The sequence below is a fragment of the Dendrobates tinctorius genome, unplaced genomic scaffold, assembly GCF_039654945.1.
Source record: "Dendrobates tinctorius isolate UK_male_01 unplaced genomic scaffold, ASM3965494v1 ptg000138l, whole genome shotgun sequence".
Taxonomy (NCBI): domain Eukaryota; kingdom Metazoa; phylum Chordata; class Amphibia; order Anura; family Dendrobatidae; genus Dendrobates; species Dendrobates tinctorius.
The window spans coordinates 8,846,310-8,873,812 of NW_027361806.1; the positions used below are offsets into that span (position 1 = coordinate 8,846,310).

The 27,503-nt window shown below is 41.5% G+C and overlaps 1 protein-coding gene across 3 annotated transcripts; it reads right to left on the reverse strand.

Moving 5' to 3' along the window:
* Positions 1-27,322, reverse strand: TMEM125 (transmembrane protein 125). Of its 3 annotated transcripts, none has more exons than XM_073544535.1 (2): positions 27,210-27,322; positions 1-5,711 (listed from the first exon to the last, which is right to left on the reverse strand). In XM_073544535.1, exon 2 carries the CDS (start codon positions 5,316-5,318, stop codon positions 4,662-4,664), a length of 657 nt encoding a protein of 218 aa, XP_073400636.1. In that variant the 5' UTR covers positions 5,319-5,711; positions 27,210-27,322; the 3' UTR covers positions 1-4,661. The 3 variants fall into 3 exon arrangements, with proteins under 3 accessions (XP_073400636.1, XP_073400637.1, XP_073400638.1); XM_073544536.1 differs by having other exon boundaries at positions 27,196-27,319; XM_073544537.1 differs by lacking the exon at positions 27,210-27,322 and adding an exon at positions 8,043-8,190.
* Positions 27,323-27,503: the final 181 nt, after the last annotated feature.

The window sequence follows — 27,503 nt, forward strand, 5'->3', positions numbered from 1 at the left end:
TTATTGAATCATAATGTCTTTATTATCGTGTCATATATATTAGCATCTCATTAAATAATCTTCATTTATTTGTACTGTAAAAATATATTATTTTTGTACCACGTCTTCATATATCAGCATCTCAGATGCATCAGGATAGAAACCTCCTATATATCCTGCTCTGGACAGATCCTATATCTGGAGGGACGACTCCTGCCCAGCACCTGCTGGAGGATGAGCGTAAATTAAGGCCTCAGTGCAGGGGCCCCTATAAAGGACCTGGGGCCTCTGCAGCAATGGGAGTCATATGAGATCATTGTATACGGTACCTGTGTGAACAGAGGTGAATAGATGTAGGCTCCAGCCAAGATTCTACTACCTGTAAATCTAGATACAATGTTTTAAATACTTTGTGATGTTACAAAACGTTTTGGATCCCCTGTAGATGAGCAGAATCTCAGGTGTTTGGCAGATATTTATCCCTCCCTGCTCTATAGACATTAGCTGAGATCCTACAATGCAGCCGATTCTGTATGTAATAAACCCACAACACACCACGGGGGGCAGGGGAGGGATATGACAGGAGCTGGCAGCAGAATTCTGAATGCAGCTCTTGTTATTATAAAATGCAATCTAAGGTCCGAACGAGATGTCAAAGTGTTCGATGTAGGTTCTCACTGTGTAAAACTGGATACAGTGCATAGAGATGGATCACATTTCTGGGACTGATTGGAAGGAGTCCCGCATTTGATGGAACTGGAATTTTGCAAACCAGAGCATTCTTATTGCGGTTTCTGACAAGTCCATGACAAGCTGCACATGTGCGAGACCCAGTTTTGAAGGAGGGTTGTTTTTACTAGAATATACATCATGATCAGCTGTTATGTGACCAAAGGAGTCAACAAACAAGCAATGTCATCGATGTGGGGGAAGGAGCGCTGCCCCGATGCTGTGCGGTCCCCTATATACTAAGGTATCATACACATCCTGGGCCCACCCACCACCAACCATCACCTACTACTTATAGTACGACTGTCCTCTTAGGGTATGTGCACACATTGCGGATTCGTCTGCGGATTTTTCCGTGCAGAATCTGCAGAATCCACAGGTAAAAATGCCTGCGATTTACATGCGGATATCCTGTGGATTTCTAACGGATTTAGTGCGGATTTCGCCTGTGTTTTTACACCTGCCGATTCCTAGACATGCTGTGGAAAATAAACCGCTGCGTTTCCGCGCTGATTTTTCCGCAGCATCTGCACATCAGCATTTGTTTTCCATAGGAAATCCGCAACGTGTGCACACACCCTTATGGTGCCACAGCAAATAACAGGCAAAGACCTTTCCTAATGGGGTAAAATGATCCAGCTTACCACACTTCTTTTTAAAGAGGGTGTTGTCTGGGTTCAGAAAACCCTCCTAGCTTGGGGGACCAGCTATGTAAACCATCTTCCTCTTTGGAGACCCAGCACATCCATGTAATGCACAGACAAACCACTCATTTGTAATGCCTTATTTCTCCAGTGGGGGTGCTGCAGAACCATTTGCTTCCCAGCTTAGAGAGGGCTACACATCTATGATTAGGTAACTGTTACCTATTAACACATTTTTAGCTGATACTTAGGAAATGAGGTGTCATTATTTTGGGCACTTTATGAAAGCTTTTGGAAGACTGTTACTCAGCATCCACTTCATTAATACATTATATTTATCACCAATTGCCGGCCTGCATTTGCTGAGTGGGTGTATACACATACCCATCAAAGCATGGATATACAAGACCTGAGATTTGGATATTAATCTTGATGCAAATATGTATATTATTATATTATAGAATCAGAGGCCCACTTAGCATTAAAATTACATATTCATTTTAATTAATTAAAATCATACCCAAATAAGAAATAACACTCATTTGAATAACCATAGAAAATGGGCTTAGATGAAGGAACAAAATAAAATAAAAGCAGTTTAAGCAAAAATAAGTGCAGGTCGTTAGTCTAATAAAAGACCCTAATAAAACCATCTGACCCCTACCTGATGGTGGATGTTGGCACACTAATAGGTAGCGATAAGGGGTCCCCACTTGGAGAAGGCTGTCCCTCCCTGAAGTTATCCCTATGGCAGCCCTACCAACCAAATATACAAAGGAATAAAGAACTTATCTCTGTAGACCGCCGTCCCCCCTACTCCCGGAGTCTCACATTATGTTTATGTTCGTGCTTTTTCCGATTTCAGTATTTGGGTTCTGATCCGAGCTCATTTTCTATGGTTCTTTATACGAGTGTTATTTCCTATTTGGGGATGACTATAATTAATTAAAATAAATGTGTAATTTTAACGCTAGGTGGGACGTTTATTCCAAAATATAATGCAATAAGATGTTCCTATTTTACTAAGCGGCAGAAGCATCTTCATGAATTTGGCGCCTCTTTCAGCCGCCGTGCATCAGAGACAGAAATCTACCCAGTTTGTGCTATAACGTTCGCCACTTTTGTGGCATAAATTATAATGAATATTTGGACTGTGTTAGGCTACTTTCACACATCAGTTTTTTGCCGTCAGGCAGGATCCGGCTATTTTTAGAAAAAACGGATCCGGCATAAATTTTGGAGAACTGTAGAAACGGATCCGTTTTTTTGCTGGATCCGTCTAGCAGGTTATATCTGTTCCTGGGGGCTGGCCAATTGGATCTGAGCATGCGCAGACTTAAAAAAACCGGATCCGGTGGCTGGATCCGTCTTTTTCTGGATCCGGCACATTCCGGCACCCATAGACTTTCATTGTAGCAAAAAGCTGGAAGCGCCGGATCCGGCGCTTCTGGCTTTTTCGCCGGAGACAAAAAACGTTACAGTAGCCGTTTTTTCCAGACGCCGGAATGAGACAAGTTGCCGGATCCGTCAAAAAACGGATGAAACGCAATGCCATCCGGCACGATCCGGCGCTAATGCAAGTCAATGGGGAAAAACTGGATCCGGCATTGCATTTTGCCGGATCCGGTTTTACAAAAAAAAGCCGGATCGCGCCTGAAGGCAAAAAACTGATGTGTGAAAGAGGCCTTAGACCCCTGATATTAAGCTCTACTCACTTTTGAAAAAGTTGACAAAACTGGTATAGAAAAAGAAAGCTGTTTGATGCCGGTTTTCTAGTACAAACTGTTTTGATACGGCTATGCCTGCAGTCGCAGCATTGCACCATTCTCTCTGCCAATGCATCACGTGCATTATTATCTGCCATTAGAATGAATGTACGGAATGTAATGATTGACATGTCAATGTAAACTTTACTCTAGATTCTGGATCATCAGCTTTGCCTCTATATACCCTTATCATAGGCGTAACTTCTGCAAAAGGAAAACTGTTTGATGGTCAGATAAATCGCTGTCGTATTGCATGGATGGTTCCTCTGCCTGCTGATCACTCGTTTCTCAGCTTGTCTTGTGAGCACCATTCTCTTTCTTTGCTCCTAGTGTTTGACTCCATTGTGACTTCATGTGAATGATGCAGCGGAGAAGACGGGTCAAGGACTCCACAAATTGCAGCGAGGACGTCAGAGGACACTCGGACATGACAAGGACACTTGTAACTAAAGCCACTTTAGAGCTCATCTATTAGGTCATAAATTTGAAGTAGAAACCATATTAAAGTTTGATTTCACTTTGGATGTGACTGGAGTACAAGACTCGATGGCACTCAAGATAAGTATTCAGAAAGTGACTCAAGGATTTGATGGATTTTTTTTTTCTGCCATTACCCATGATGACTCCCATGAAAGTTTGCAGTACATTTCTAGAGGGAATATCAGATTTTTTATATGAGTCAAAGGAACATCCTTACTTTTCTTATTATTAATATGAAAGAAGTTGTCTCAAGTTTGAACGTTATCTGCTATCCAAAGGATCCAATCGATGAGGGTCCAACCACCGTGACCTCCACCGATCCCGAGATCAGCTGAGCGCAGTGCTCGGCAATCTCCAGCACTCCCATTAAGAATAAATGGAGCAATCGTGCATGTGATCAACCACCGCTCCATTGAGCCAGGGCTGTTCAGAGCACAGGTTCTCAGGATCAGTCGGGGCCAGGGCGGTTGGACTCCTGGCAATCAAAAAGTTATCCCCTATTCAATAGATACAGGATAGCTTTTAAACTTGCGAACACTCCTTTAAGTTGAAGATTAAGAATGTTCCAAGTAATCAATCAAATGACTGGCCATTGGAAATTATTTCCCTCTACTCAGCTACTGTCCTCATCATGACTTCAAAATAACATCATAATCATACTATTGTATTCTTATCATGATCTCAACATGACATCATCATGACCCTTCCATGCCCATAACATGACCCTCTCATGATCCTAATATTAGCTCAACATGACATCATTATGACCCCATCATGTCCTCTTCATGATTTCCCCTTGACTTTGCCATGACATGATCATGACCCTTTTATGATCTCACCAATGACCTCAATATGACATTATTGTGACCTCATCATGAACTCACCATAAATTAAGCATGACATCATCATGTTCTCATCATGATTTCAGCATAACATGATCTTATCCACATTGTGGTCCTCATAATGGCATCATAACACCCTAACCATGACAATTTTGGCTCAGATTCAAAGATTTGGGTATAATTCAGAAGAGCTCAATGCCATTTGGTTACTTTGGTAAAGCTCATATGAGGTTGGCCAAACTTGAGGTGGTGTTTTGCCGTTGATGTAGTTGCCCAGAGATGGAGAAAACATCAGTAATACGGGAATGAAATCGACCAGAAACACAAGATCTGCAAAACACCACTAGACTGAATATAATGACACCAACGAGGATAATTGATCCAACAATGATCAGTGTCACCCCCACACTGTGCATGGTGACCAGAATGGGAGGAAAGCCTGGAGTTTCTCCAGTAACCGAAAGTACAAGAAGGCAAACCCCACAAATTAGGATAATTATGGAGCTTACGAGGAAAACCACCACATCTGATAACCCTCCGCTCTTCAGCATATTGATGTGGTCACGTCTGGTCAAACATTGCATGTCCTGGATAGCTGAGCTCAGAAGTTGTTTCAGTAAAATCAGCAGGGCAAGTATACAAAGGGTGGCCCCAACAGCCAATCTCCATTCACCAGATCGACTAGTGGTTGTGGAAAGGAGTACAATCCCACCAATGCCACAGGCCAAGATAAGGAGAACAGAGAAACAGTAGCAAACAATGGACTTGACGGGCTCCCTAGACCACCACAAATCTGTGTGCTCCTCTAGAGCGTCGCTCTGGATCTGTTCTTGGTTAGGTGAGGCCCTCGGTGGAGGCAACGCGTCGATGGAAGACATGGTTACAGCAGAAGGACCAAACGAGGAAAACTTGGAAAATTCTTATAGTACGAGCAGAATCTCAAGGATTGTTCTCCAGGTTTCCAGCAATGATGGAGAAGTGGACATTTGTGAGATTATGGAGTAGAGTTCACAGACAATAGACCAGCAGGACTCTTCATGACCAGGACTCCAATAGACTCACTGGAGGCCAGAGGTGATAATAAAGACTCGGCTGAGGGGCACAATCACAGGAAGACAAAGAACAGCAAGACGTCTGGCTAATGGACATCTGGTAATCAACATCAAAGTTCCTTCAAGTTCTTTCCCGTTGATTATAGGAAGAGTTTCTTCTACTTTGATGACCATAAGTGGGGTGTTCTTTAGTCTTCAAAGGGACTCTTCACCTAAAATCTACAAAGATTAATAAATTAGTATTGAACGAGGAAGATGATTAATGATTAAACATTCTGTAAGAACAGAAAACCGAGGGGTCAAGAAGTGCAAGGACTATACTGGGCAGATATGGCTATGGGTGCTTTCACATGCCTCACTGTCCATACACTTGTAAGGAGCGAGACTGCGCCCTCTAGCTGGACATTACTGGTCGAGTGACTGCAGACGTATCGGTTTTGACCGGACAACCCCTTTAATAGCTTATTTTTTATCGATTAATAAAATGCAAAATGAATGAACAAAATAGAAATCTAAATTCCTTCAATATTCGATGGGCGCCTGTCGCCTTCACCAGTTATTTTGGTTCCACTTACATAAAGTCAGGGAATGTAGAATTAGAGTCCAATGTTAGAGCATCTAATTATACCTAACAGGTGATGATAATCACCGCTCTCACATGCAGGCAGATATACTGTCATTACAGGTAACCCGTCAGCAGGTGTTTAGACGCCTAAAGCAACTTCAATGCTATAAACATTGATGACGCCATTTCTTTCTATCATTTCTCTGAGGGATAGAGGCCGGATAGCGGTAATTGCAGGTCAAGCCCTCTCTGCACTTGAGAGCTCATTTGCAAAAACACTTGGTGATGGATCTCTAGAAAACTGAGAAGCAAACTTATAATACAAAGGTATAAATGACATTACAGATGCATTACACTGATGATGTTTGTTTAGGGTCTAAAGCCAGCTGACAGGTTCCCTTTAACAGCAAGTGAAACAGCTGTGTTCGAGGCTTTAAACTGGTTGAGGAACAGTTAAAATCTGCTACAAAGGGGAGGTTCTGAAAGACGGTTTCATGTCACAGGTACAGGCAAGACTGAGCACAGTAACAAGACACAAGGTATCAAAATGTGACATATTTAACTGTAACAAAACTACAATAATGGGAATCTCCAGGCAGCAGTGAAGCATGGTGGAGGGTCTGACAAGTTTGCATTTCAGCAAATACAACTGGGGATTTGGTCAGCACTATTGGTGTCCTCGATACTGAGAAACGCAGGCAGATACTTATCCAACATGTAATACCATCAGGGAAACGTCTGATCGGCTCCAAATTTATTCTACAGCAGGAAAACAACCCCCAACATCCAGCCAATGCCATTAAGAGCTATTTTCTGAGTAAAGAAGGATATGGAGTCCTGAAGGTGATCATACGGCCCCACAGAGCCCGGATCTCACATCATCCCGTCTGTCTGGGATCATGAAGAAACAGAAGGATTTGCAAAAGAATTAAGGCAAGGGTCGGCCATAGCAAATATTGGCTAGATTCCACTGTCTCATATATACAGTATACAGGTGGTCGTCTGTGCTCCTCCCGTGAGACCTTCACTGTTTACGGACGTCGGCCCGGGGGATTTTCCTTGGAGCCATTTACCTTGTAAAGATTTTAATGTGAAAATCAGGAGATCGACATCAGAAGAGGAACAAAACTACAAAACTACTGCTGTAGAGGAGCATCAGCCACTATCAGAGGAGTCATTCTAATATTACTGAATGTGTCCTCCTTGTAATACACAAATTATGTAATAACTAACGAACAAAACCTGCAACATCATCCAAAGAGGCACAAGAGCAGAGCGCACTGATGTACATACCCCGAGGAAAATACTGTATGTGACATATAAACACAGGAACATCAAGAACATATCTGCATCTTCCACAGACATATACAGACTGCATTTAGTGAGGGGCACAGACATATCTATATTTATTTCTTGTAATTACTTCTATAGCGCCATTAATTCCACAGCACTTTACAGACATTATCATCACTGTCCCCATCGGGGCTCACAATGTAGATTCCCTATCTGACTGTCTTTCCATATTATTATCTATTTTATCTATCAATCTTTCTATCTATGTGTCTGTCCATCGTACGGGTGCACCAGAATACACATACAGTGTATACATATAGAAGAATATTCAGAATTGAGAGTCCTCAGTGGTTGATACCTTTTAATGGCTAACTGAAAAGATGGTAACACATTGCAAGCTTTCGAGACTACTCAGGTCTCTTCATCAGGCTAGACTAATACAACATCTGAAGAATAGTCACAAGCAGTGAGAAAGATCATGGCTCTGTTCACACCTGCGATTTGGGTTCCTCATGGCTGTCCGGTTTTATGCACTTATGAATAGGACATTACACGCAGTGCAATAGAAGCCCATCCTGTCTAATATAGGGAGATCCACGGACACAGACGTGACCACATCCTGTATTATATACATATACACCCTTGTGACCCCAGTGCTCCCACCCCTGACTCTGGGGTCCCCCTGTACTCACCTTCCTCCGGTGGAAGCTTCCTTTAGGGGCATGAGGCACCGGGTGGCTCAGTGCATAGTGGGGTTGGGTGGCGCATGGGGTCCAGGCTGTGCGCTGCGGCACTGGCATGATGTCCCCTCTCATTGTGACTCTTGGCACTAACTGCACTCCCTGTCACCAAGTTCCTCTGACAGAGGAGGAGTCGCCTGTAACCCTTTAAACCCCGCTCCCTACAGATGAAAGGCAGCTGTCAGGAAATTTCTTTTATCCCAGGAGCATCGTCTCCTCTATAGGAAGTCACTGACTTCCCAATAAGTCCCCCATCTTCAGAAACACTTCACACCAAAAATAAAAAAGGTCTTTTCTTCCATTCCTCAGATCGATGTTTCTTATAATGCTGGGTGATAGCCAGGTGTCTAGATAAGGTTACACCTTTGTGGGATGATTTCTAGCCTCTCGTCCATGCTAGTCTGAAGTGGCTGATCACAGTGAGCAATAGCTCACATTTACAGTAACTCCACAGCACATGCAGTAATGATGGCCGGCAGGGCTACTGTCCCTTTAAATAAGTTTGCTGGTTTCATGCAAATATACTTAAACAACTAAAACTTCCGGAACTTTTTACTTAGTATCAATCTTTCGCCATATCTACGATCTTTGCTTAAAATGTTCTTTATATTCAGAGACTGAAAACCCGTATAGACCTATTTCTTCTCACAGCTGAGAGTTTGCTTCAATGTTTTCCACCTAAACAGTTTAGATACCAGACTGATTCAATGTATCACCGCAGAAAAGAGAGAGATGTGTGCTGCTGGGGTGACTAACTCACAGACGATTGTGTATACTGCATACAATTGTAACAAACCCTCAGCTGTGAAAAGTGTTCGGTTCTGTATAACTTTGTCATTCACAGTTAAAGAAGTACTCCTCCTTCTCCTCCCATCAAAGTTTATTTCCTCGTAATATATTGCAGACATCATATTATACAGCACTAAGTACTTACAATTGCTCATTTCGCCTTTCTACCCAGTTAATTCTCTTTTCTCTGCTCTATATGGAAACAGGATGTCTTGTCCTGACATTTATCATCCCTCTCCTCAACTCCTGACACAGCTCCTCTGTGGCTCCTCCTCCTGCAGTGACTTATGACTCATACAGGGAAAATTGACCTCCTGTTTCTACATAGAGCTTAGAAGGATTCAGCTAGTCAGTTTTTAATCACATGATGTCAAAGACCTAATGGAAAAGCGAGATAAGGTAGATGGGCAAAATGAGCAACTGTAAGTATACAGTGCTATATAATATGATGAATGCAATATATTAATAGGATGAAAATGTTGATGTGAGGAGGAGGATAATGGAGGAGGAGAACTTCTTTAACAAATTGGAGCAGATTTTCAAATGTAATTGTCAATCTGTACAATCTTAGACTAGACAGAGCTTAGGCTAGTTTCACACTTGCTTTTTTTTGCAGCGCGTTTTTCCCGCAAAAAAACGCATTGAAAAAACGCATACAAAAGCATACAACTGCTGCGTTTTTTTCAAGCATTTTTATGAGCATGCATGAAAAAAACGCAGCGTTTTTATGCGTTTGTATGCGTTTTTAGTGCGTTTTTACCGCGTTTGCGTTTTTTTCCAACATTAGGTGGCCCCTCACACTAACCCAAACCATGACTTTACTAACCCTAACCCTGACCCTAACCCTAACCCTAACCCTGACCCTAACCCTAACCCTAACCCTGACCCTAACCCTTAACCAAATCATACTTCACCCTAACCCAAACCCTAAACCCTAACTAACCCTAACCCTAACCCTGACCCTGACCCTAACCCTAACCCTGACCCTGACCCTAACCCTAACCCTAACCCTAACCCTGACCCTAACCCTAACCCTAACCCTGACCCTAACCCTTAACAAAACCATACTTAACCCTAACCCTGACCCTAACCCTAACCCTGACCCTAACCCTAACCCTAACCCTAACCCTGACCCTAACCCTTAACCAAACCATACTTAACCCTAATCCTGACCCTAACCCTGACCCTAACCCTTAACAAAACCATCCCTAACCCTAACCCTGACCCTAACCCTAACCCTAACCCTGACCCTAACCCTTAACCAAACCATACTTAACCCTAATCCTGACCCTAAACCTGACCCTAACCCTTAACAAAACCATACTTAACCCTAACCCTGACCCTAACCCTAACCCTAACCCTAACCCTGACCCTAACCCTAACCCTAACCCTAACCCTGACCCTAACCCTTAACCAAACCATACTTAACCCTAATCCTGACCCTAACCCTGACCCTAACCCTTAACAAAACCATACTTAACCCTAACCCTGACCCAAACCCCAACCCTAACCCTGACCCTGACCCTAACCCTAACCCTAAACCCCTTAACTAACCCTAACTCTAACCCAAACCCCTAAATTCCATGGTTAAAAAAAAAAACGCATATGCAAAAAAACGCATACATGAGCATGCCAGTGCGCACATATGTGCATCCATAGGCTATAATGGCCATTTTTAGCGCAAAACGTGCGCATATGTGCGCATGCGCTTTTTTGCAGGGCCAAAAAATGCAACATGCTGCGTCTGGAAAATACAAACGCACACCCCAAAAAAACGCAGCGCATGAAAATCGCATACATGCGCTTACAAGCGCGCAGGTATGCGCACCCATGTTAAATATAGGGGAAAAAACGCATGCGCACATATGCGTTTTTTTCCAGAGCTAAAAAACGCAAATGTGAAACCAGCCTTAAAAAGCATCAAATTTAAATCTATTTTTAAGATTAAGATTTGAGACAATAGAAAAACAGAATTTAATATTTGGTACAGAAACCTTTGGTTGCAATTCCAGACGTCAGATATTTCCTGTAGTTCTTGACCATGTTCGCACACACTGCAGCAGGGATTTTGGCCCCGTCCTCCATATAGATCTTCTCAAGAGCTTTCAGGTTTTGGAGCTGACACTGGGCAACAATTTATTTCCGCTCCCTCCAAAGATTTTCTATTGGGCTCAGGTCTAGAGACTGGCTAAACCACTCCAGGACATTTAAATATTTCTTACAGAGCCACTCCTTAGTTGCCCTGGCTGTATGTTTCGGGTCATTGTCATGCTGGAAGACCCAGCCATGACTCATCTTCAATGCTGTTACTGAGGGAAGGAAGTTGTTGGTCAAAATCTTGCAATACATGACCCCATCCATCCTCCCTTCAATACGAGGAAGTCATCCTGTCCCCTTTCCAGAAAAGCACCACGAAAGTATGATGTTTCCCCCACTATGCTTCACAGTTGGGATGGTGTTCTTGGGTTTGTACTCATCCTTCTTCTTCCTCCAAACACCGTGAGTGGAGCTGATACCAAAAAGTTCTATTTTGGTCTCATCTGATCACATTACTTTCTCCCATGCCTCCTCTGGATCATCCAGATGATCATTGGCGAACGTCAAACAGGCCTGGACATGTTCTGGTGGGAGCAGGAGGACCTTGGGTGCCCTGCAGGATTTTAATCCATGGCGACATAGTGTGTTACTAATGGTAATGTTTGAGACTGTTGTCCCAGCTCTTTTCAGATCATTGACCAAGTCCTCCTGTGTAGTTATGGGCAGATTCCTGATCTTTCTCATCATCATCATCCTTACAACAGGAAGCAAGATCTTGCATGGAGTTCCAGACAAAAGAAGATTGACAGTCATCTTTTGTTTCTTCCATTTTCTAATAATTGTGCCAACAGTTGTTACCTTCTCACTAAGTTGCTTGCCAATAGAACATCCCAGCCTTGTGCGGGTCTACAATTTTGTCCCTGGTGTCTTTAGACATCTCTTTGGTCTTGGCCATGGTGGAGAGGTTGGAATGTGACTGAGTGTGTGCACAAGTGTCTGTTATACAGGTAACACGTTCAAACAGATGCAATTAATACAGGTAATGAGTGCAGAGTAGGAGGCTTCTTATAGAAAAACTAACAGGTCTGTGAGAAACAAAATTCTTGCTGGTTGGTCGGTGATCAAATACTTATTTCATGCAATAAAATGCAATTTAATTATGTAAAAATCATACAATGTGATTTTCTGGATTTCTTTTAAGATTCTGTATCTCACAGTTTCAGTGTACCTACTACAAAAATTGCAGACCTCTCCATTATTTGTAGGTGGGAAAACTTGCAAAATCAGCAGTGTATCAAATACTTATTTTCCCCTCTGTAGTAGTTGGTTTACTTTGTGTCAGTAAAATGATCCACAATTTTGACACATTGTATCACACATTAAAGGGGTCCTCCTATACTGTAATAAAATGGCCCCTGATTTGTAATTCAAACATCAGCCCGTTCCAGACATGTGTCAGTCTGAAGAAACACAGCTCCTGAGACTTGTGTCTCAACTGACAGAGGAGCTCTCGGAGAAGGACTGTGATGGGAAAAGAAATAAATCTTCTAGCTGGCTTACTGAGGACAAAGAATTGTTTTCTCCAGTCTTAGTCCTCTGTGCACAGTCAGCCAACGAGCAGAAGAGAAGATTTATTTCTTCTCCTGTCATGGTACTGGGGCAGCTCACCAGTATTAGTGCTTTTAATGCAGCTCTTCTGTTAGTGGAAATGGAATCTGTTTTTCTTTCTAGGAATCTGTGTTTCTTTTTCGGACAGGAACCCGTCTTGACACTTGACTAGGATGGGCAGACATTTGTATCACATGACGGGGGACATTTTGTCACATTCTTGGAGAACACCTTTAAGTCATGCCCTTTTTCCTGATAAACTCCCCTTTAGGTTACACATCCGAGTTGAACAAGTCTTAAAAAGTTTAGAATACACATCATAGGTATGGCACGAGACATGAAATGCAGTTTTTTTGTGTACAATTTATGCCAGAATTGTCTCCTTATTTAGCTTCATAAATACATGTACAGGACTGATTAATTGTAGTGGGGGAGGGGTAATTATCACAGCATCAGCTCTAATTGTCAGCCTGTCTTCTGAATAATTGGTTTGTAAAATACATCAGATAAGAACTTTCCTGTTGTGTCGTCAGTGGAACAAGGAAATGCTGCAGAATTAATTTGGAGCCGCAGAGAATCATCCACTGCTGTAAACAGAGAGTTGAAGAACTGGTTTTGTATTGTTACAAGCGGCCATGAAATATTGTCTCCTCGTCAATCATTAAAGAACTGCAGAAGGACCCACTGACGATCTCAATGTGATCATTTATGATCTGTTCTAAGAATATAACTTTTATACATTCAGATAATCAATTTAGGTTGCTGTATCAGTCCAAACTGGTGTATAAAGGGCAATTTGATTGAAATCTCACCTGTCAAAACTAATCAGACGTGCATAAAAATCTGTCTAGTGTCTATCACAAGGTTGTAGAGTGTGAACAGCCTCTGAAAGAAATTTGAAAGATGAAAATTGTTTTGAACCAATAATATGTCTGAGTGTGTAAAGCCGGGTTCATACGAGAGTATTTCATGGTCCATATATAGACTATAATGCCCAGAGTGACCGCGGACCACCAGACAGGGAGTTTGGGTTCAAAAGCCCGTGGCCAGACTGAGTGTTTCAGGTTGTATACGGACCATAAAATAAGCTCATGTGAACACGGCCTAAGCCTCATACTGTATATATGAGGCAATTATATCAGGTCAGGAGATCTGGCCTGAAATTGTGAAGGGAGCATGGTCCACGTTTCATGATCATGTGAAACTGGACTAAGACCAATTTTACCATTTGTAATATCAATGTGATTAATCAAAAATTTCAGTTAATCCAAGCCCTGAGCTGTGTCCTACCTCCGCTTAGTAACACAACAGTAGAGCTCCATTCCACATACTTTTGTATTTAATCTTTGCTCTGGATCCCTGCCCTCTTGGGTTGGATTCTCTACACACTCTTGTATTGGATTTCTGTACTCTTGGATTGGATCTCTAGACTCCTAGGCTCATGTACACTGATCTCAACACTACTTGGCTCAATCTCCACACATCTGTGCTGGATCTCTGCTCTTCTGGGATTGATTGCCACAATCCTGCGTTAGATCTCCAGAATCCTGCACTGGACTCCTATACTCTTGAGCTGGATCTCCACACTCCTGAGCTGTATTTCTACATTGTGCACTGGATTTCTGCACTCCTGCACTGGATCCTTTCCCTCTGTGGCTGGACCTTCACCTTCTTCGGCCAAATCTCCACACTCTTAGGCTGGGCCTCCACACTTTTGGGACAGATCTCCATCCTCTTGGACTGGACCTCCACACTCTTGGGTCAGACCTTCACACTCCTGTGCTGTATTTCTACACTGTTGCACTGTATTTCTACACTACTGCACTGGATCCTTTCCCTCTGTAGCTGGACCTTCACCTTCTTGGGCCAAATCTCCACATTCTTAGGCTGGGCCTCGACACTTTTGTGACAGATCTCCATCCTCTTGGACTGGACCTCCACACTCTTGGGTCAGACCTTCACACTCCTGAGCTGTATTTCTACATTGTGCACTGGATTTCTGCACTCCTGCACTGGATCCTTTCCCTCTGTGGCTTGACCTTCACCTTCTTGGGCCAAATCTCCACACTCTTAGGCTGGGCCTCCACATTTTTGGGACAGATCTCCATCCTCTTGGACTGGACCTCCACACTCTTGGGTCAGACCTTCACACTCCTGTGCTGTATTTCTACACTGTTGCAATGGATTTCTACACTCCTGCACTGGATCCTTTCCCTCTGTGGCTGGACCTTCACCTTCTTGGCTCAGATTTCCAGACTCTTGGGCTGGATCTCCACACTCTTGGGCTGAGCCTCTACACTCTCCGGCCTGACCTCCACACTTTTGGGCGAGATCTCCATCCTCTTGGGCGGGACCTCCACACTCTTGGGCGGGACCTCCACACTCTCAGACAGGACCTCTGCACTTTTGAGCTGGATCACAACAAAATAACACTGGGCGGTCTGAATCTCCACACCATGTTGTCTACATACCCTACTAGAACATAAGAACAAGATAACGTCCACCTTTTTGCAGGATCTCCTGGTATCTTAGTGAAGCCATATAATAATATTACAAACATTTATGACGCAAATGTGTGAATCAGGAAATGATCAGACAGATTTAGTTTCCTGTTATCTGACGTTTTAAGCCAGAGGTAAGTAACTGAATACTGAGCAACATTCTATTACTCCCTGATAACAGACATTTCAGGCTATGCAAAAGGCGGCTTTTCAGCTCTGCTGAAAAGTCTGTTTTAGTAAATACTTCTAATACTCTTGAAATACCAATCCTGACGCATCTTTCCTTATGAACCTGTGTTATGCTGTTACTCTGTTATTCCTCCTGGGAATTCATCATTACCCCTGTCAACGAAGCTTGTCCCTTCATACTATGTGTCCAGTATGAAAATACAGGGAAAAATAAGTATTAAAGGGGACTAAATGATATGGAGGATATATCCCTCCTTGATCACCATGATCACTACTACAGTACTGAGTGCAATCTCATGGTCCGTATACCATTCCCCTTCCGCCATAATACTGTCCATCTAACTGCCTAAATTTGTTCTGCCATACAGTGTCTACATAACCGTCACTTCTATACAGTGAACGCATAAAAGTACCATACAATGCCTAAATAATACAGCACTACTATGCCTTCTGTATAAATATTCCCATATACTGCCCACATAACGCTACCAGGTAGTGGCCATATACCAGCGCGATACAGTATTCACATAAAACCGACAACTACCCTTCTATAACAACATCACACAGTGTCCACTGCCTACATAATACCGTCTATAATGACCCGCACACATAGGACTGCCGTAACACTGTCATCACGGTGCCATAAAGTAATCTCTGCATAATACCGCTATATACCGCCAAGGTCATGTTGATATTTTAGCTGCGATTTTTAAAAAAAAATGTTTCCCTGTAAATTAAAAAGTAAAAAAAAACTGTGTTATGGGTGTTTAGGTGGGTGGGGCTGGGGTTCACTTCCTTAATTTTAATACTAGTACACCTTTCTTTCAAAGAACTCCCCATAGGTTGTACATGCTTAATATTCAGGGTGGGCCACAGAATTCGGCCCCTGAGACCCTCGTGCAGTTGTGCATGATGAGGATTATCAGGCCTCATTCATCAGAGCTATTCTACAGTAAAAGTGTATGAGTTGCCCATAGCAACCAGAGTTCAGCTTTCATTTTACCGAAGCAACCAACCAGAGTTCAGCTTTCATTTTACCGAAGCAACCAAGCAGAGCTCAGCTTTCATTTGACCAAAGCAACCAATTGCAGCTCAACTTTTGTTTTACCTTATTAGAGCTCATTTTTCATTTGACCAAAGCAACCAATCACAGCTCAGCTTTCGTTTTACCTCAGCGGTGTAAGAAATGACTGAGGCCGTCGTCTCTTTGCTAGTTTGCTGTCAGACGGGCGTTTCTCTGTGGAGGGCGGGAGAGTCCTGTGTAAGCACAACATGGTGCATGGTGATAGTGGAAGGCAATGTAGATGCAGGATTATTCGCCAGAACATGTGACTGTTCTGCTGGGTAATTCATTTCTGAACCTTCCAGTCGAGCAGGAGCAGTATGGCATAGAAATGGCTGATACAAAAAAATAAGACTCCTGAGGCCCAAATACCAGTAATTTGTGTAGTTTTTAAAGTCACTTTTCTATATTTTTTCTGTCTTGTAAAATTTGTCGTTTTTGCATCAAGTTCTATTTTACGACTTTTTAAAAAAAATTATTAATCAGCTGGGGAAAAAAAAATCTGGAAACCCCAAACTGCTGCCCACGATGACTAAAAGAAAAAAAAAATGGCAAAAAATACACAGAATAGAAATAAAAAAAGCGAAAATTAAAAGAAAGATAAAGTGCAATTGAAAAATAGGTGAAAAACACCACAAAATTGACAAAAAAATGGTGCAACTGCAAAAATGAATCCGGCAAGAATTGTTATGGTGGCCATCTAGGAGACGATTAGGAGAAGTCAGAGGAGACGGAGGAATCACCCCAGGGGGCGCTCATCAGCAGAACAACATGGCGCCATCTACTGAAGTCACATCACCTGGGGCCGCCCAGTCTCAGCAATAGAAGGGTTAATGGCGGTGGGGTAAAGAGAAGCAAACAGACTGGACACAATGGACAATCACATATCTCCTGTACCAGATCAGAAATGGTTCTGGTTTTAGAGGCTGCTCCTGCTTTATACACAAGCAGTAATGATGGCGGCTGAGTGCACATATGATGGGAGGTCTACGGTACTGGGTCTGGTCCCACCACCACCTCTGCACCTTCGTAGACTTTACAAACAGTGTAATGCCCCACTGATCGCCAGACTTTCTTACTACATCTTAGGCCTGTTTCACACATCCGTTTTTTGGCATCCGCTTGGATCCGCCAAAGTGTGAAAAAATGGATCCGTTTTGCCGCAAACGGATCCGTTTTTTTTACGGATCCGCGGTAGCCGCTAATGGAAGTCTATGGGACATAAAAACGGATCCGCCAAAAAAATGGCGGATCCGTTTTTAACGGAAAACGACGGATTTGGACGGATTTTCAAAAACGGAAGTGTGATCCAGGCCTTAGGAGCCAAACTAATTGCAGAGCGCAGCTCGTTTTTGGTCTAGCCATTCTCAGTAGCCCTGCACCAACAACTAAACCATTGTACACAAGACTGTAATGACTCATGACCACAGATAATAGGTTCCTATGTTGGCATCCGTCATCCAAGAACTATTTCTATGTATACAAATCTTGCCCTGCAAAGATCCAAAAGAGCCACCGGGTGTCCTAGAAAAGTCATATATAGGTCGCAACTAGGATATTTAATATATGATTGTACAACAGCTACACAGCGGTGACCTCAGGTGTGACACATAATATATGCTATACTAAACACCTATCACCAGAGACAATCATGGCTGATAACAGTACAGAAATTGAAGAAACTATTAATAATAATAATCTTTATTTTTATATAGCGCTAACATATTCCGCAGCGCTTTACAGTTTGCACACATTTCATCACTGTCCCCGATGGGGCTCACAATCTGAATTCCCTATCAGTATGTCTTTGGAGTGTGGGAGGAAACCGGAGTGCCCGGAGGAAACCCACGCAAACACAGGGAGAACATACAAACTCCTTGCAGATGTTGTCCTTGGTGGGATTCGAACCCAGGACCCCAGCGCTGCAAGGCTGCAGCGCTAACCACTGAGCCACCGTGCTGCCCTGACTATTAACTGTTAACTATTAACTATTAACTGTAATTAATAACGCTAATAATTATAATTATAATGGAACTTGGTCAGCACACATCATTCATAGTATACAGTAACTGTAGTGCTGGACATCAGTGATCTACTGCAATACTGCCCCCTACATACAAGAATATACGGTATTTATTATAGTACTGCACCTATGTACAAGAATATAACTACTATAATAGTGCTCCTATGTACAAGAATATAACTACTATAATAGTGCTCCTATGTACAAGAATATAACTACTATAATACTGCCCCTATGTACAAGAATATAACTACTATAATACTGCCCCTATGTACAAGAATATAACTACTATAATACTGCTCCTATGTACAAGAATATAACTACTATAATAGTGCTCCTATGTACAAGAATATAACTACTATAATACTGACCCTATGTACAAGAATATAACTACTATAATACTGCCCCTATGTACAAGAATATAACTACTATAATACTGCCCCTATGTACAAGAATATAACTACTATAATACTGCCCCTATGTACAAGAATATAACTACTATAATACTGCTACTATGTACAAGAATATAACTACTATAATACTGCCCCATGTACAAGAATATAACTACTATAATACGGCTCCTATGTACAAGAATATAACTACTATAATACTGCCCCTATGTACAAGAATATAACTACTATAATACGGCTCCTATGTACAAGAATATAACTACTATAATACTGCCCCTATGTACAAAAATATAGCTACTATAATACTGCTCCTATGTACAAGAATATTAGTACAAGAATATAACTACTATAATACTGCTCCTATGTACAAGAATATAACTACTATAATACTGCTCCTATGTACAAGAATATAAGTACTATAATACTGCCCCCTATGTACAAGAATATAACTACTATAATACTGCCCCTATGTACAAGAATATAACTACTATAATACTGCGCCTATGTACAAGAATATAACTACTATAATACTGCCTCCTATGTACAAGAATATAACTACTATAATACTGCCAATATGTATAAGAATATAACTACTATAATACTGCTCCTATGTACAAGAATATAACTACTATAATACTGCCTCCTATGTACAAGAATATAACTACTATAATACTGCTCCTATGTACAAGAATATAACTACTCTAATACTGCTCCTATGTACAAGAATATAACTACTATAATACTGCTCCTATGTAGAAGAATATAACTACTATAATACTGCCTCCTATGTACATGAATATAACTAATATAATACTGCCTCCTATGTACAAGAATATAACTACTATAATACTGCTCCTATGTATAAGAATATAACTACTATAATACTGCTCCTATGTACAAGAATATAACTACTATAATACTGCTCCTATGTACAAGAATATAACTACTATAATACTGCTCCTATGTACAAGAATATAACTACTATAATACTGCTCCTATGTACAAGAATATAACTACTATAATACTGCCCCTATGTACAAGAATATAACTACTATAATACTGCGCCTATGTACAAGAATATAACTACTATAATACTGCCAATATGTACAAGAATATAACTACAATAATACTGCCTCCTATGTACAAGAATATAACTACTATAATACTGCCAATATGTATAAGAATATAACTACTATAATACTGCTCCTATGTACAAGAATATAACTACTATAATACTGTCCCTATGTACAAGAATATAACTAATATAATACTGCCCCTATGTACAAGAATATAACTACTATAATACTGCCAATATGTATAAGAATATAACTACTATAATACTGCTCCTATATACAAGAATATAACTACTATAATACTGCCCCTATGTACAAGAATATAACTACTATAATACTGCCAATATGTATAAGAATATAACTACTATAATACTGCTCCTATATACAAGAATATAACTACTATACTACTGCCCCTATGTACAAGAATATAACTACTATAATACTGCTCCTATATACAAGAATATAACTACTATAATACTGCCCCCTATGTACAAGAATATAACTACTATAATACTGCTCCTATGTACAAGAATATAACTACTATAATACTGTCCCTATGTACAAGAATATAACTACTATAATACTGCTCCTATGTACAAGAATATAACTAATATAATACTGCCCCTATGTACAAGAATATAACTACTATAATACTGCCAATATGTATAAGAATATAACTACTATAATACTGCTCCTATGTACAAGAATATAACTACTATAATACTGCCCTATGTACAAGAATATAACTACTATAATACTGCGCCTATGTACAAGAATATAACTACTATAATACTGCTCCTATGTACATGAATATAACTACTATAATACTGCTGCTATGTACAGTTGTGGCCAAAAGTATTGACACCCCTGCAATTTTGTCAGATAATACTCAGTTTCTTCCTGAAAATGATTGCAAACACAAATTATTTGGTATTATTATCTTCATTTAATTTGTCGTAAATGAAAAAACACAAAAGAGAATGAAGCAAAAAGCAAAACATTGATCATTTCACACAAAACTCCAAAAATGGGTCAGACAAAAGTATTGGCACCCTTAGCCTAATACTTGGCTGCACAACCTTTAGCCAAAATAACTGCGACCAACCGCTTCCGGTAACCATCAATGAGTTTCTTACAATGCTCTGCTGGAACTTTAGACCATTCTTCTTTGGCAAACTGCTCCAGGTCCCTGATATTAGAAGGTTGCCTTCTCCAAACTGCCATTTTTAGATCTCTCCACAGGTGTTCTATGGGATTCTGGTCTGGACTCATTGCTGGCCACCTTAGAAGTCTCCAGTGCTTTCTCTCAAACCGTTTTCTAGTGCTTTTTGAAGTGTGTTTTGGGTCATTGTCCTGCTGGAAGACCCATGACCTCTGAGAGAGACCCAGCTTTCTCACACTGGGCCCTACATTATGCTGCAAAATTTGTTGGTAGTCTTCAGACTTCATAATGCCATGCACACGGTCAAGCAGTCCAGTGCCAGAGGCAGCAAAGCAACCCCAAAACATCAGGGAACCTCCGCCATGTTTGACTGTAGGGACCGTGTTTTTTTCTTTGAATGCCTCTTTTTTTCTCCTGTAAACTCTATGTTGATGCCTTTGCCCAAAAAGCTCTACTTTTGTCTCATCTGACCAGAGAACATTCTTCCAAAACGTTTTAGGCTTTTTCAGGTAAGTTTTGGCAAACTCCAGCCTGGCTTTTTTATGTCTCGGGGTAAGAAGTGGGGTCTTCCTGGGTCTCCTACCATACAGTCCCTTTTCATTCAGACGCTGACGGATAGTACGGGTTGACACTGTTGTACCCTCGGACTGCAGGGCAGCTTGAACTTGTTTGGGTGTTAGTCGAGGTTCTTTATCCAACATCCGCACAATCTTGCGTTGAAATCTCTTGTCAATTTTTCTTTTCCGTCCACATCTAGGGAGGTTAGCCACAGTGCCATGGGCTTTAAACTTCTTGATGACACTGCACACGGTAGACACAGGAACATTCAGGTCTTTGGAGATGGACTTGTAGTCTTGAGATTGCTCATGCTTCCTCACAATTTGGTTTCTCAAGTCCTCAGACAGTGTTTTGGTCTTCTTTCTTTTCTCCATGCTCAATATGGTACACACAAGGACACAGGATAGAGGTTGAGTCAACTTTAATCCATGTCAGCTGGCTGCAAGTGTGATTTAGTTATTGCCAACACCTGTTAGGTGCCACGGGTAAGTTACAGGTGCTGTTAATTACACAAATTAGAGAAGCATCACATGATTTTTCGAACAGTGCCAATACTTTTGTCCACCCTCTTTTTTATGTTTGGTGTGGAATTATATCCAATTTGGCTTTAGGACAATTCTTTTTGTGTTTTTTCATTTAAGACAAATTAAATGAAGATAATAATAACAAAAAATTTGTGTTTTCAATCATTTTCAGGAAGAAACTGAGTATTATCTGACAAAATTGCAGGGGTGTCAATACTTTTGGCCACAACTGTACAAGAATATAACTACTATAATACTGCCCCTAGATACAAGAATATAACTACTATAATACTGCTCCTATGTAGAAAAATATAACTACTATTATACTGCTGCTATGTACAAGAATATAACTACTATAATACTGCCCCTATATACAAGAATATAACTAATATAATACTGCCCCTATGAACAAGAATATAACTACTATAATACTGCCCCTATGTACAACAATATAACTACTATAATACTGCACCCATATGTACAACAATATAACTACTATAATACTGCCCCTATGTACAAGAATATAACTACTATAATACTGCTCCTATGTACAAGAATATAACTACTATAATACTGCCCCTATATACAAGAATATAACTAATATAATACTGCCCCTATGTACAAGAATATAACTACTATAAAACTGCTCCTATGTACAAGAATATAATTACTATAATACTGTTCCCATGTACAAGAATCTAACTACTATAATACTGCTCCTATGTACAAGAATTTAACTACTATAATACTGCCCCTAGGTACAAGAATATAACTACTATAATACTGCCCCTAGGTACAAGAATATAGCTACTATAATACTGCCCCCATATGTACAAGAATATAACTACTATAATACTGCCCCTGTATACAAGAATATGGCTAATATAATACTGCCCCTATGTACAAGAATATAACTACTATGATACTGCCCCTATGTACAAGAATATAACTACTATAATACTGTTCCTATGTACAAGAATATAACTACTATAATACTGCCACTACATACAAGAATATAACTACTATAATACTGCTCCTATGTACAAGAATATAACTACTATAATACTGCCCCCTATGTACAAGAATATAACTACTATAATACTGCTCCTATGTACAAGAATATAACTACTATAATACTGCCCCTATGTACAATAATATAACTACTATAATACTGCTCCTATGTACAAGAATATAACTACTATAATACTGCTCCTATGTACAAGAATATAACTACTATAATACTGCTCCTATGTACAAGAATATAACTACTATAATACTGCTCCTATGTACAAGAATATAACTACTATAATACTGCTGCTATGTACAAGAATATAACTACTATAATACTGCTCCTATGTACAAGAATATAACTACTATAATACTGCCCCTATGTACAAGAATATAACTACTATAATACTGCCCCTACTTTATGTACAAGAATATAACTACTATAATACTGCCCCTATATACAAGAATATAACTAATATAATACTGCCCCTATGTACAAGAATATAACTACTATAATACTGCCCCCATGTACAAGAATATAACTACTATAATACTGCCCCTATGTACAAGAATATAACTAATATAATACTGCCCCTATGTACAGGAATATAACTACTATAATACTGCCCCCATATGTACAAGAATATAACTACTATAATACTGCTCCTATGTACAAGAATATAGCTACTATAATACTCCCCCTATATACAAGAATATAACTAATATAATACTGCCCCTATGTACAAGAATATAACTACTATAATACTGCCCCTATGTACAGGAATATAACTACTATAATACTGCCCCCATATGTACAAGAATATAATTACTATAATACTGCTCCTATGTACAAGAATATAGCTACTATAATACTGCCCCTATGTACAAGAATATAATTACTATAATACTGCTCCTATGTACAAGAATATAACTACTATAATACTGCCCCTATGTACAAGAATATAACTACTATAATACTGCTCCTATGTACAAGAATATAACTACTATAATTCTGTCCCCTACAGTATGTACAAGAATATAACTACTATAATACTGCCCCTATGTACAAGAATATAACTACTATAATACTGCCCCTATGTACAAGAATATAACTACTATAATACTGCTCCTATATACAAGAATTTTTTAATAATTCTTTATTTAAACATTTTAGTAAACAAAATAACACAACTGTGACAAGTCATGAGATGCAATGGAATGTGATGTGACAAGAGGCACCCTAAGGTGCTTAAAACATTTTGAGACAAGGGTACAGACAAAATTGGAAAACAGACAACCATGACTACTAAACGAGAGGAAAAAAAGAGTACCTAGAAAAGGGAACTAACCAAATTCAGGATATATTAGGCTGTATCAGAACAGAAAAGAAGTATCAAGTGAGATCAGTGTAAGGTTGGTTTCACACTAGCGTTCGGCAGGGCTGCGGAGGGCTGCGTACTTCCTCCTTTCTTCCTCAGTTAAGCCCCGCCCACTGCCGCATCTCTTCCATTCCGCTCCGCCTACGTCGGCATGTGTCGTTTTGACTCTGTGTCAAATGAAACATGCGCAGGCATCTGCATACATTCGCATGAATAGGGAATAGAGTTTTTGTTACGATGGATGTGTTACGTTATTGTTGATTAATACTGGCACATTTTTGGGGGCCCCCTTGCAACTCCGCCCAGGCTTCAACCCTCGAACCTTCCACAGTCCCACCTCCCTCTCTTGGAAAAACCCCACTTCTACACCACATCCTCACTAATCACACATTAACAGTTCCCATCACCATATCACATTTTTGTCCACCACGACAAGGTAGACTCTTTTGGCCAAGCCCTACTCTACTGTAACTTATTAAACATTTGTTAAAATATCCAATACAATTTAGGTATATTTTTATTTATTTTTCAATTTTTAACATGACTAATAATATCACTTACAATGGACAAATACCACTGCACCATGGCCAAACCACATATTACCACCATACAGTGATCAAATAATAGCACATACAAGCAACAAATACCACCACACCATGACCAGCCCACCTATTACCACCACATAGTGACCGAATACTACAACACTGATCATTAATAAAAAAAAAAACATAATACTAATATCACCATAAGTGCCGTTACGCACAGGAGAACCTGCCCCATCTGTCTCATGATCCTTCCCCATCTGTCCCATGATTCCGGCCCATGATCCTGCACCATGTCTCCATCATATCCATCCTGCCTCATGGTCATGCACCATGTGTCTCCATCCTGCCCCATGAACCTGCACCATGTGTCTCCATCCTGCCCCATGATCCTGCCCCATCTGTCTCCATCCTGCCGCATCTGTCTCCATCCTGCCTCATGTTCCTGCTCATCTGTCTCCATCCTGCCCCATGGTCCTGCCCATCAGTCTCCATCCTGCCCCTTCTGTCTCCATCCTGCCCCATCTATCTCCATCCTGCCTAATGATCCTGCCCCATTTGTCTACATCCTACCCCATCTGTCTCCATCCTGTCCCATGAACCTATACCATGTTTCTCCCTCCTGCCCCATCTTTCTACATCCTGCCCCATGATCCTGCACTCTGTGGCTCCATCCTGCCCCATCTGTCTTCATCCTGCCCCATGATCCTGCCACATTTGTCGCCATATCTCCCCATCTGTCTCCATCCTGCCTCATGGTCCTACACCATGTGTCTCCCTCCTGCCCCATCTGTCTACATCCTGCCCCATGATCCTGCACTCTGTGGCTCCATCCTGCCCCATCTGTCTCCATACTGCCCATGTGTCTCCATCCTGCCCCAAGATCCTGCACCATGTGTCTTCATCCTACCCCACCTCTCTACATCCTGCACCATGTGTGTTCATCTTGTCCCATCTGTCTCCATATTGCCTCATGTGTCTCCATCCTGCCCCATGATAATGCCCCATCTGTGTTCATTCTGCCCCATCTGTCTCCATCCTGCCCCATCTGTCTTCATCTTGCCTCAAACGCAGGTATAGTTACTGCACCGGCCAGGGGCAGACACTGACCGGGCCCCTCTCACTCCTGCCCGTACTCTTGACTGAGTGGCCCCATAGCGGCTGCATACTCTGCTGCTATGGGCAGTACGCCCCTGCCAGCAGGGGCCCCCCTCCGCCTTGGGCCCCGATGCAGTTGCACTGGCGGGTATGTCGGTCCCTGGCACCGGCATAATCCTGCTGCTGAGGCCCGTAAGCGGAAGAGATGGGGCCTGTTCCGGGCCCCCTCTGCTCACTGGGCCCCATACGTCAGTCAGAGCAGTAATGCCCTGATGGCGGCCCTGATACCTATATTCTGCCAGGGTGCAGAGGTGATAGTTGCACTTAGCTCCTTACCTGAGAGGATGTAATGGCCCAACTAGCACATGAGGAAACACTGGTATTGTAAATGGCACGTAGTGGGGGGCTGTTCGCTATTTTGCATTGGACCCGGGAGCTTCAGTTATTGCATTTGCCCAGTGGTGTGTGTACTGCGGGGGGAAAACCCCATCATCGCCATCAGCCAAAATTACAGTTTCTAGCCTCAGTCTACATGTAGTGAATGTTGAACGTCCTGCATTCCTCGCTCAGGGCGCAGCTCGCTGTGGCGTGGATCGGGTTTGGTTTGCAGATAAGATCAGAACCTTAGTCCCCAGGTACAATGGACTCGGTGATAAACAGAGGTGAGCAGCGAGCGGCCCTGATCAGGACTAAGGACTGCTCCCTGGAAGGACTGTAAGGAGGATCCAGTGACGCATTTTCTCCGGGATTTACAGCTTTACCTGCGCAATTATAATACCGATACTAGAAGAATGGCGTAAACCATTACATTTTCCACTTTCCTGATTGGCAGGAATTAATATGAATATTCAGCTAGATTTTCTTATTTCCTCCATTGATTTTCAACAAGTTGTCTCAGAAACAGGTAAAATATGTAGAATTTGTGGCATGGCCGTCTTCCCTTATGGCCTTTTGGACCCCAGGTGTAACTGCACCCCCTCTAGCTGCTCTCCTTGCAGACCTTTCCCTTATATTACAGGTTTGCGCCCACATGCCCTACGTCTGTGGGGGCCCATATGTTATAACCCACTGCCTGCCTCAGGAAGGGTCCTACATGGGTTAACCCTCTGCTAACATGTACAGCGCAGAACTTCATACCCACCTCACCATCCTCACCTTTCCTGGGTCACGTGCGGGGTGGGGGACAATAAGCCCATTTCTTCTCCCCGTCTTGATCTTGTCCCCGTCTTTCAGGATTCTCAGCTTTTGTTTATTATTCACAGGTGGAAATTCTATCTCTTCCTCCTCGGCAGAGTCCTGGACGGGGATTGGCTGCGGCTGCGGTGACGGAAGGGCAGGAACATTCCAGGTGAACCGTCTGCTCCACCTGCTGCTCTGGGCCCCGGCCAAGGCCTTTATACATTATAGATTTTTTACTCTTCTTTCACTTGGACTTGTTTTTACTCCTTC

What these genes read in the sequence shown, in the direction of transcription:
- TMEM125 (XM_073544535.1), bottom strand. Translation starts at nt 5,318, where the DNA reads ATGTCTTCCATCGACGCGTTGCCTCCACCGAGGGCCTCACCTAACCAA.